The following is a 12908-nucleotide window of genomic DNA, read 5'->3' as shown; positions in this document are numbered from 1 at the left end:
CACCACATCTTTTTAGTATTGCTTTTCTATTTTTACTATTTAATCTTATTCTCTCTTCTGTCTGTAGTTCCTTTCAGTTTAACTATATAATTTCTCATTTAACTTTTTGGAAGGGCAAAGTACATATAATTATTGTGTTATTTCAGGGTTGATGGAATATAATATTAAGTTATTGCAGTTTACCTTAAGAAATATTAAATGTTTTGATTTATAGTATAAGAACCTTAGAAAGGCATGCATCCATTTCTCCACTTCTGGCATTTATGCTATTGTTGCTATACATTTTGCTTCAATTTCTGTTATATACTTCAAAATGCATTGCTATCATTTTTGCTGTCCATGAATCAGGTATCTTTCTAAATAATAATAAAACAGTCATTTTACTGTTTACTCCTATAATTACCTTTTCTGTTATATTTTCTTTTTTTTTGTCCAGTTACAGATTTCTACTTAGTATAATTTTTTTGCAAGACTTCCTATAATATTTATGCAAGTTTTCTGGTGAATGAATTTATTCAACATTTGCATATCTGAAAATGTTTTCAATTTTTCTTTGTTTTAGAAATATATTTTCATTGACTAGTTAAAACTATTTTTATCTTTTTTTTTTCTGGACTTAAAAGATGTTGCCCTACTTTCTCACTATTTTGCATAATTTTTAACAAGAAATCTGCTACCATTCTAATCTGTGTTTCTCCAGACTTCCATATCTTTTTTTCTAGCCACTTTAAATATTTTCTCTTTATCACTGATTTTAACAATTTAATTATGCCTACTTAATTAATGGCCCTAATAGTGTAATGTTAGTGATCTAGATGGCCCAGTGATTCAGTAGTCCATTCCCTTTTAGGGCCTGTATTCCAATGATAATTCATCATATTTTCTTTGTTATAGACATTGATTCATATTATTAAATGGTTTATTTTCAAATATATTCATGGAGAATAGATTGTAAATATCACAAAAATATTTGAGCTAATAGAGTAATTGCCTACCCCATTTTGAAAAACATTAGTCTTTACGTCATAATAATTGATTCAATTAACATGAAGCTATCTAAAAAGCCAAAGATAGAATGATAATAACATTTCCAAAGTATTTCATAATTAGAAACAAAGAGTATTGGGTTATAATTCTTTGCTCTGCATTACCTAGCTATGTGAGTTACAAATACTTTTCAAAAAATTATAATTTGTGAGCACCTGGGTGGCTCAGTCAGTTAAGCATCCCACTCTCGATTTGGGCTCAGGTCATGATGGCACAGTTCATGGGATCAAGCCCTGTGTCTGCCTCTGCACTGATAGCACGGAGCCCACTTGGGAATCTCTCCCTGTCTCCCTGCCCCTCTTCCAGTCACATGTGCACACACTTTCTCTCTCGCTCTATCTCAAAATAGGTAAAATGAACTTTTTATAAAAATTGTAAATTTTTATGTCAGGAATAGTGCCTCATCATTGTACTGCTTCTTCACCCAGTATACTCTTTGGCCAATTTCAGTATAAAATAATTTATGTCTAACTTTTTAAAACTCTAAGAGCCTCAGTTCCCAATTAAATAAGGAATTAAACTTGATGATTTCTGAAATGTACTTGTGGTTCTAAAATGTAGTTGCAGCTATGTCTGAAGATGCAGGACCTTAAATATTATAACTGTTTTTGTCTATGAAGAAATTAAGAAAATTTTAATTAAATCTAATCTAAATGTAGTCTTAACAGGTAATTCTCATTTTTCCTTTTTCTGTTTTTTTTTTATTGAAAGAAGGCAGAAGACTAAAATAGCTGTGTTCATTAGCATTATTTGCCGAATATTTCTGATTATATTTCCTCTGAACCATATGGGATTTTACTTCCTGAGCCCTTGTACTGTGTGACTAATTCTGACCAATGAGTTGTAAGCAGAAAGCAAAATGTCATTCTAGAGACAGACCATTTATTTGCCAGCTTGAGAGCCATCCGTGTTCTCATTTACTTCTGGCAGAGTGATTAACTATGGTAAAAATGTTGTCTATTTGCACTGACTGCAATGAGCAGAGACTCTCCTGCCTAAACAGTGGTGAACAAGGAAAGCAGCAAGGTAGAAATTCATTGTTTCGAGCCATTGGGATTATGACCACAATATAACATCCTGCCTGATAGATTTAGTGTAAGCAGATAGAAAAACAAACAACAAAACAAAAAATAAAGGTATACTTTAAAGAAACTCATTGAATTGGGGCACCTGGGTGGTTTAGTCATTTAAGCATCCAACTTTGGCTCAGGTCATGATCTCATGGTTTGTGGGTTCGAGCCCCCCCCTCCCGTCAGTCTGACAGTCTGGAGCCTATCTTCCGGATTCTGTGTCTCCCTCTCTCTGATTCTGTGTCTTCCTCCCTGCTCATCCTGTCTCTCTCTCTCTCTCTAAAATAAATAAAAACAGTAAAAAAAAAAATTTGAAGGAACTCATAGAATGACCTATAGATTGATATATGTAACAACTTTCACCCAAACATTTTACTCAAATCTTGCAATCCAAGAGTTTGAAGCTTAAAAATGTGTTTTGACATTGTAGACAAAACTAAATATTCAGCCTTAGGCAGTAAGAAGGAATGCTTAGATGATGGTGAGGAGAATGTGAGGGTCTTAAGAACCTCAAATGCAAGTTTAGCTAAATATCCACAGTAAAAAATATTGACATTTGTTGCATGAATAATCAAATAACTCTTTAAAAATATACATATCACTAACAAGTGTGGCACTTATATATCTGCAATTAAAATTTATTGTTTGACCTGTTCTATTGTTGAAAGAACAACTTTTTTTTAAACCACTGAAATTATAATGATAAATTAATGTAAGTATGAAAGGAATGACATTGTAGTTAAAATAAACAATGTTGTTAAACCAACAATTTTTAAATCTCTCAGTTTAACAAATACCAATAGAGACCAGCAGAAAACTTTTGTGTATTTTGTCTGGAGAAAACATAGAAGAGTATGAAAACTTTCTATTTACATTAATGGAAATGGTTTAGCAAAATATTTATATATTAAATTTTTAGCTTTGTAAAATACCTTCATGATTTGTCTTTTCTCTCAAGTAACTACTTTTTAAAGAATTTAAACAATTTCTTTTGCTTCTCTGGTACATTTAAAATTTGAAGAGTGTCTTTGCTATCTATTTAGATAAATTGTTAACTTAACAAAAAGATGTTATGTAATATCTCTTACTCAACTTAGTGGTTCATCTCTAGCCCATTCTTAAACACTAAGTTAATTTTATGCAAATGCTTATTTTAAATTAACAACAATATGATATGCACTAATTACAGGCATTTTCATTCATATTCCTATAAGCTTAATGTGACGTATGTTTTAATTGGTCCCTGTTTTCTTTTTTAAAATTTTTTATCTACCTGTAACCATAAATGTATAAATTGTGTTTGACTTCTTTTACTTTGTTCTTCAACACAGTCCATATTACCACTTTTCTTTGTATTTAACATATCCATTCTCAACCTGCCTTGAGATTAACCCTAGAATACACAGGTCATAGATTCTTAATAATGCCCTGGCTCTGCTTCAGTATTTCTAGTCATGCCGAGGAGCAGTCATCTAGAACACAACTCCTGGAATCCAGTGGCTGAGGTTGGGAGTGAATTTAATTTTGTTTGGAGCAGGATAAGTACTAGAATGACTAAATATAATTCAATCAGATTAAACCCCGTCACAAAGAGGCTGGATTACCTTAGAGTAAATACCTGATCAGAGCGCTCATTATCTTTTGCCAAAACTATTACCATTTCCGATCTTTCTGCCTCATCTCTGCTGTCTCCATTGCCTGCCCTGCTTCCGGAGGAATATGTAAACATGACCCTGTCTTCCTATCACTAACAATATGTGAAATATTTCACATTGACTTCAGTGTAACGTCCACATTCCTTAGAATCACTTTAAAGATCCTACATGATCTGTTCTTCACATAAGACTCATCTATGAGGACTTCCCTAATTCTTTTAGACAAAGTTAGTCATACTTCCTGTGGGCTCTGACTGCTGTGTGCCATCTATTATGTCACTTGTCTCACTTGAGTCAAATCATTTTCTATATCTGCCTACTGGCCTGTGAATCCTTAAGGGAAGAAGCCAGAATGTACTTATCTTCAGATCTGAAGTGTCTCTCACTTTCCCTCATGCAGTTCCTGTCTCTCCTAGTCTCCTACCTCCGATTATAGAGGACTTGACAGGCAAAATAACAATTAAAAAAAACAGCAATAACAATAATGATAGTATTTATCAAACCCTTGCTAGTATCAGATATGATACTATACTCCGTTCTTTGCATGGATTGTGTAACTTAATTCTTATGAATACATTATGAAGAAGGTTTTTGTTTTGTTTTGTTTTTCACCCTTGCATGGCCCCACAAGAGAGAACTAGTCTTCCAGAAGTTAAATAATTTGCCCTTTGTCACCAGGTCGAAGGGGGCAAAGTCAGCAGTGTGAACCTAGATAGTCTGATGTATAAAGTCTGATTTTTCAGTATGAGAAATGATTAGCAGCACAATGTATTAGTGACTTTTCACTAATTGAAATACACACATTCATGTAAAGGAAGAAACCTTATTCCTAAGCCTGCTACTTCAAATAGGCTATCTTTATATGTACACTGTGCAAAATCCTTATAGTTGTATTTTATAGACCCTGGGGAAGACCCTGAGTAGAGTATCATTAGTAATTAAGAAGTTGAAAGAAAGAATAAAATATATATATAAAAATTTTTAAAAACACATTATTTTAAAATATCTTCAGGTGTAACAAACTGCAAGCTTCACAATACAACAGAAGTTATGTTTCTTAAAGAATTTCGACCATCACTGTGGGAGCGGGGATGGGCTAAATGGGTAAGCAGCATTAAGGAATCTACTCTTGAAATCATTGTTGCACTATCTGCTAACTAGCTTGGATGTAAATTAATAAAAATAAATTTGAAAAGAATTTTGACCATCACTTTATATTGAAAAGACTGTTTTTGACAAGTGCAGTGCAATTTATATGCCTATGTCTAAGAAGTGTTTCCCTTAGAAGCAGACCCTGAGATAAAAATTTGACTGTAGTGATTTTGAGGAATCACAGAAAGTACTTGGGGAGGCTGGATGAGGAGGTAAGACAGGAGGGGAAAGTAGCCCATAAAAGATACACTGGCAAGATGCTTGCCTCTGTGGGCACCTGAGGCTCAGCCTTGCTGGGAAATTCTGGTACATGTCATAGAAAACATCTCACAGTTACCTCACCATAGGACTGTGTATTCTCCAACTTCCTCCTTCATTGGTTAATTCTTGCTCCAGGGGCATCAATTTCCTTCAGAATATCTAATCTGCTTTTGTTCAGAGGTGAGGGAAAGCACTCAGTTGGCTATCTGCCGGGATTCTCTTGGCACATCCCAGGCTTGTGAATGGTAAGGGAATGCTGGTGGTCCACTGACATCATCTGCTACAGCCTATCACTCATAAACCTGTTCCTCCAGCAAAACACATTTTTTACCTTGCGCCAAAAACATATATATGCACATAGATACATACATACATACATACATACATAAGATAAATACATGCATATGCCATATATATAATGGCTGTGTTCAGTAGGATATTTGAGACTTCAACCTTAACTGGTCAAAATTGAATTCATATTCAGCCTTAACCCTTTCAATCCTGAAGTGTGCCCTCACACACTGTGCTTTTATGTCAGTCTGTATTTTTCTTTCCTTTCCTTTTTTTTTTTTTTTTTTTGGTATACCTTATTGTCAAATTGACTAACATACAGTGCGTAAAGTCTGTTCTTGGTTTTTGGGGTAGATTCTTGTGGTTCATTGCTTTCATACAACACCCTGTGCTCAGCCCAACATGTGCCCTCCTCAATGCCCATCACCCATTCTCCCCTCTCCCTCACCCTCCCATCAACCGGAGGGTTGTTCTCTGTTCTTTGTATTTAAGAGCCTCTTCTGGTTTGCCTCCTTCCCTCTGTATTTCATAAGATCAATTCCCCATGTCCAAAACATCCCCGTTACCAAGTCATGTCAGCTCTCTTCCTAAATATATGTTGAACCTGTCTTGGCAGACTGCCTTCAGCTCTCACTTGAATTTCTGTAACACTTTCCAGACTGGCTCAGGGGGCTCTCTGAAATATCGTATAGCACCCTATTAGACTTCTATACTATCAGTTTAGGTTTAAAATTGTAACTGTCTATTTACCATTCTACATCTCCTATTATATTACAAACCTCTCGAAGTCAAGGTTTTATTCCCATTATGGATCCTGGCTTCTGTCAAACCTCAATTAGATCATTGTGACTTAATGAATGAATGGAAGAGATCTTTTCACTTATGTGTGGTAATAGTTTGAGCTCACAGAGATAGAAATTATTGAAAACATTTTTAATGAGGGAAAGCCTTATTTGCATATGATCAGTCTTGCATCCTTTTGTGTCTGTCTGTTTCCCAGATAGATTGTATACAGCTGTTAAACATCACCTTTTCTTACAGGTCTCAGTGCAATTCTTATTTAATTAATAAGCAAGTGATATGTATTATGTCTCATCTTAATGATGAAAAACTAATTTGCCTTTTTGGGAATATCAGTTGAACTCCTAGAACATTGTTAGGTATGATGGTTTGCACAAGTAGGTGCAATTATCCTGAATGTTGATATAGTGAAGCTTGGGCCTTTGGCTTTGTTGACAAGAATGGACCACTGGACATAATTAGGACAAGATGTGTTAAATTACTTTAGCACTCTCTTCCAGACTTGTACATTATATGTGAAAGCATCCATCTCACAATACTTCCTTATAAATCACTGTTTTATATGCTATTATGTATTTTTTTAACCATTTTGCTTAACCCTAAAATGAATTTCAGGTTCTTTCTAGCATTTAATGCCCATTCCATGGTATAGTTTTAATGTTTATTTTCTGATTTTGTCATCCCATTTTAAAACATCAAAATCTACTTGTTTTATAGATATTATAAATAATAAATACTGAGGTTAAATAATTAATAATAAAGTGACAGAATAAAGAAGGAATTGTTTATATTTGTATATTCAAATTACATAGCTAAAATTTTTAATTTTATTTTTTAGGAGAGTTAATTTTGTTGGCTTTAATTACATTGTCATATTTCCCCAAGCTATAAGGCAACATCTCTTGCTGATAGCAATATTTAATATATCCTATTGAGATACTAGTAAAATAAAGTATTGAAATGACTGGAAAAATATTTTAAGCAATGTTTTGAATATTCTGGTGCATTTCTATACATCTTGGCAGAATCTAAGCCTACTTCAAATCCTGCTATGTTCTGTTTCCTCCTCTAGACAAAATAGTGGCCAGTGTCCTGGCAGAAGCTGAAGCCTTAGTTGTGTCTGCATTTAAATGGAAACTGCCTGTTATTAAATTTCCACTGTCTTTTTTGTTCTGTTTTGTTTTCAGGTTATCCATATAAGGAAAATCATTGAATTTGATAATTGATTGATATTTTTACCCTATTTTAGTTTTGAAGTAACTCAAAGATTTCACAAACTTAGATGAATTCATCATCCTCAATAGAGCTTGGGCAACCTGCTGAGTTAGGAATTACATGCAATTTGAGATCAGGCTCCTGACTTCATGTGGCTTGTAAATTCATTAGATAAATAATAAATACGCAAAAATAGCAATTACACGTAGTAAATCACTTTTCACTATGCCAAAAGCTAAAGCCTATATGCTTCTTGGTATCTTGGATTTTTTTCATAATGAATAAAGCTGCATAGGATTTCTGGTTAAAATTTCCACAGGAAACATGAAACTGTCTGGGTTGGATCTTAATGTAATCTTATTATATGGTTGTATCAGTATAGGCTTATTTGAGACTAAATCTTTATTTATTTCATTGTAAGACTGTGTTTTCCTTGTAGAGTTTAAATGTTGCCCAGCCATTGAAACATACCACCACCAAAACTGATTAAGCATAATTATTATAGAAGTTGGATTTCCAGAACTTTCCAGGAAACCCATCTGAACCTTAACCATGAGCTACATGGAAACAATTTTAACTCATAAAATGTGTTCTTATTACTATTAGCTAACAATAGGAAAAGTATACATTAACAAGAACATAATGCTTCAATGCACTTCTTACATAGTATTTGAATCCCTGATACCAAAATAAATAAATAAATAAATAAATAAACAAACAAACAACTATTTCATTAATAGCACATGTGAAAGGGATCATTAATGAAGTCCATGAATGAAAATAGTAATTATTATTATGTACAAGCTCTGGTTGGAACAATGTAGTTTTCACAGATATTGGATAACATAGTGAGTAAATAGTGGTATACGATATACTACAGTTTTATATTCAGTGTTGCTTTTGTCTTATTCTGTCATCTCCAGTTGTAAGCACAAGATGTACTTGGAAAGTTTGCCAAACACCAGCATCATTATCCCATTTCATAATGAAGGTTGGACTTCACTCCTGCGTACTATCCACAGTATAATTAACCGAACCCCAGAGAGTCTGATAGCAGAAATCATTCTAGTAGATGACTTCAGTGATAGAGGTAAGATACAGTTAATCATATTTTATCTGATTCCGTTATTACTTATATAATCATGACAGGCATTAAAAAAATGCCAGAGGATTAGTGTGATATTTCTTTCTGATTCTATCTGAAAGGTGATTGTGAAATTTTGTCTATGTTGTGATTTCATAACATGTTGGCCAAATGGGAAAAAAACTGAATGAGAAGGTATTGGTGTCGTTTGCAGAACTATAAGAAATTTGCATTATATTTCTGTTGTAAATTAGATAGGTGTTGGCAAAATGCCCCAAATTCTACTTTCAGCTTCAGGACAAACACTGCAAAATATGCTACTGTAAGTACATATGAATGGGGAAATATTCCAGTAGATTTATAAAATCTGTTCTTGTTTCTGGAAAGCATCTGTTTTATTATTTACCACTATGATACACTCTCTACACTGTGCTTGTGTTACTTCATAAATATTAGATATTGTAAGTAACACAAATATTTTTATTTGGTAAACAATAAACTAAAAAGTCTTGTATGTATTAGAAAATTTGACATAAGCTTTAATATTGCTACCATTCTGAGAAACATCATGTGGTTTTATAAGACAGGGGAATAAAATTATACAAAGTTTCCCGAGCTTAGGAATCTCATTATTCATATTTGGTCTAAATGTGAAAATTGTTAGTTCTGGAAGAAAAGTAAAGTTTCTCTTTTCTTGGCTGATATGAGTGGGCAGGAAGAAATGTTTTCTAATGATGTTCATCTATTTGGGAATACAGTGTTCTACCTTATATTTCATTGCATGAAGGAGCTCTGCTTGACTGTACTGTATATCTGTAAAAAACAGGGCAGTAAAAGAGTTTAATTGCCTATTATTCTTATGTCTCACAAGAGAAAAGATCTTGAAACCAAGTGGGTTAATTAGAGTTTTGGAAATTTCATTTGCAGAAAATTGTCATTTTCTTCATAGTATCCAAAAATTCTGTAAAGGTAACATTTCTCAGTGTGTTAGTCTTAATATTTCCTTAACAGAGTTCCAGCCTTGAATGATACATTTTCAATACTTAGTTATGATTGAACCAATATTAATATGTGTTGAAATTTATATGACAAAAGTGAGGTTGTCTAACATCATTCCATTAAAGTAGTAAGCTACTAACTTGGTAATTTAGGTTGATTTCAAAGCATTTTTGCCTTCTGTTGCTTAGGTAGTTATGAACTCAATCCTACCCAAGAATGCAAACCAGTATCTAAAACTGAAATTGGGAACGTTATTTGAATAAAACATTAATCTGGTTTTTTTTTCTAACTGAGGTTGCTTATTTCAAAGCAGTCATTGATACCTCAGGCTAAAAATAAGCATTAATGCATTAGAGCTAAAACTTTAATCTTTGCTTTTAAATAAAAGAATGAATAGAGGAAGACAGATCTGGGACTGCACATCACCAAATAAATGGTCTTTTTGGTTGACTGGTACTAAGAGAAATAAGATAGTGTATCTGTGGAGCATTTTCTACATAATTAACTTTGTCTTGGTAAACTGTTTATTACAGCAGAATTTTGACCTGAGGGTAATATAGTAGTAAACATTTGGTAGCAGAAAATTGTGGTTAAAGAGCACTTTTTGCTGAATATTCTCAGAGGCATTTTTCAACGGAACATCTTTAAAGAGGGAGAAAACAGTGGCATCTACATTTGTCTTGACTTCAATTCTTGTTGTCTTTTGTACAGTAACCACTTTGACGGGCTATCCTTCTGCATGTAACGTTACCAGGGAAGTAAGTGACAGAAAAGAGTCAATGTCATTAGTGTTAGACAAGTAGGACAGCAGAAAAAAGAATATTTGGGATAGTAATGGTGATTTTGACTTTTCTATTGGACATTTTTAAAGACAACAATTATTTTAATATTTTCTTGAGTCTTTAGATATTGTATTCCTATAAACTATCAAGTTGAGAGTATTATTTTATGATCATTAAACCTTTAAAAGGTTATTTTTTGTTAATATTGCTTTTTATAATGTTAAGCTGTCAATATGTGTAAAAGTAAACTTTGGAAGAAATAAGTGATAGAAATAGTTCTATAATCTTTTAGAATTCTTCATAACTCTAAGGTTGCATGAGACAGGACTCTTTCTCCAAATTTTTGTTTTAATTTAAAAAAATCTTGTCTGAAAAATTATGAGGGTTTAGCTGGACCTAGGAATCCTCAGTCCTGCTTCCTGGATGATGGGAAATCAGAAAATTAACATGACAAACACAAGTTAGAATTCTGACACCAACTGCTAACTATATGATATCAGATTAATGAGTTCTGTGTCTTGGATTTTTTTATCAAAATGGGGAGGGGAAGGGGGAAAGAGAGTTGGAGAGAGAGAGAGAGGGACACAAAAACTGAGAGACTATTGAGTACTGAAAAGGAACCAAGGGTTGGAGGGGGAGGTAAAGGGGGAAAGGAGGTGGTGGCAACGGAGGAGGGCACTTGTGGGGAAGAGCACTGGGTGTTATATGGAAACCAATTTGACAATAAACTGTTAAAGAAAAAAATGGAGATAAGTCCTTAGTTATCTAAGTAATTCCTCATAGAGAGGTCAGGATGCAGAGCTGCCTTGGATGGTTGGGCAAATTGTGCACTGCAAAGTAGAGTAATTGATCTCAACTATCTAGTTCTACTCATCAAATACTCTATACCATTATAATATAAATCGTCTCCATAGTTTTTGTGGTGATTTTAGCAATTTAATCATCTATCTATCTTTCTATCTATCCATCCATCCATCTACCCACCTATCATCTCCAGAAGGAACAGAAGTCAGAGGGGTTGTGTAGACAAATTGTGGTAAATTATAGCATGTTAGAAAAATTAGGGCTGCTTTAACATTTAAAAAATCAAATTTTACCAATAAGAAAGTAACTTACTATAGATGTGGGAAAAAATTACATTGTAAAGGTTTATCAAAAGGAGGATAAAATAGCATGTTACCTACCTATGATATAGGAGAGGACTTTACATGAGTGTTTATCAAAATTCCTTTCAAGTTTATTCTCTCCATTATATGAGAAGGAAGATATCTTAAGACATTTCTTGTTTACAGAGCCTCTAAGACAGAGACGATTTTGCTGCTCCTTTTTGTTCTGATACTATCTCTAGCTGTGCTGTTAAAAATTGTTATACTTGAAAGTATACTTATACATTTTTTAGACAACACAGAAATTGTAAGCCTGTAACAGGTAGAGTCTTTTTTCACCAATTCTTTAAAAAATCAAACTAAGTAGGCCAGACAAAATTTAAAGTCTAGGAAGATAAGGAGTTTTCTCTTTTTTTAGGAAATTATTTCTGAAATGTTTTACTTTATATTTATTTTCGGAACTCTATTCCAATTTCAAGTCTGTTCAGTATGTATCTAAACACTTTTGCACAATCATTCTTCTTCTGGATATTTTGTAATGTCCTTTGGCCGAAGGCAATAAAATTTTAACAAGACTTAATCAAATATCATTGCCTTATATTTTATGTCCTCTAGGTCAATAGAACAGCTACAGATGCAAAGAAGGAAGGAAGGAAGGAAGGGAGGAAGAAAGGAAAAAAGCCAACATGTTGGCTATTTTTTTTCTGTTTATTTATTTATTTTTTTAACATATGCAATTATTTTCCATCATTTACACTACAGTACTTACAATGACACTCCAAACAGAAAAGCAAAGTAAAAAAATCAAACCCCCAACTTCTATTTCATGTAATTAGACTTATACAGAAATTAGAAGGTTAAGTACCAACTAGTTAATCACCTAATTTCACAGCTATCTGAAGTGGCAATCGTTATATAGCAGCTTATCTATGATACATTCAAGATACATGATACAATTTATTACTTGCCCATAATCTAAAACACAGCCTGCTTAATACCTTTCCTTAAATTCCACCTCTATACTACAATATGCTTGAGGTCGATGCAAAAAAGTAGCTACCTTTTATATAGGAAATGGATGATTAAGTCTTTGGTGCTGTAAAAGCAGCTTCGTTTAAACATAACCACCCTCACCACCCAAAAAAGAAGAGGAAAAAAAAGTAACAAAAATAATAAGGGGAAAACCCAAGACACACTTCCTAGGGGGGAAAAACAAAAACAAAAACAAAAACAAAAAAAACAGCATGTAATTTCTGTCCTTGACAGAATGTATTAAATAAGCAAACACCACCAACAAGCAAAACAAGTACTACAATGTAAAAACATTTTAAAAAAGACAGCCCTCTCACATGCATAAATGAAAGATTGCACACGACTCACCTCTTTTCAAGCTTCAATAGTAAATATTCTGCTACTATATATTAAATACTGCATGATGTGCCCAA

The 12908-nt window shown here is 33.3% G+C and overlaps 1 protein-coding gene across 1 annotated transcript in view; it reads left to right on the top strand.

Annotated features, from left to right (window-relative positions):
- Positions 1-12908, top strand: part of GALNTL6 (polypeptide N-acetylgalactosaminyltransferase like 6) — a 1123375-nt gene that overhangs the window by 489981 nt on the left and 620486 nt on the right. The window contains exon 5 of the mRNA XM_029938762.1: positions 8416-8582. Coding sequence (XP_029794622.1) covers positions 8416-8582 — 167 coding nt within the window. The remainder of the gene's footprint in view (positions 1-8415; positions 8583-12908) is intronic.

Source organism: Suricata suricatta, chromosome 1, assembly GCF_006229205.1.
Source record: "Suricata suricatta isolate VVHF042 chromosome 1, meerkat_22Aug2017_6uvM2_HiC, whole genome shotgun sequence".
Taxonomy (NCBI): domain Eukaryota; kingdom Metazoa; phylum Chordata; class Mammalia; order Carnivora; family Herpestidae; genus Suricata; species Suricata suricatta.
This window is presented reverse-complemented; position numbering and strand designations above follow the sequence as displayed.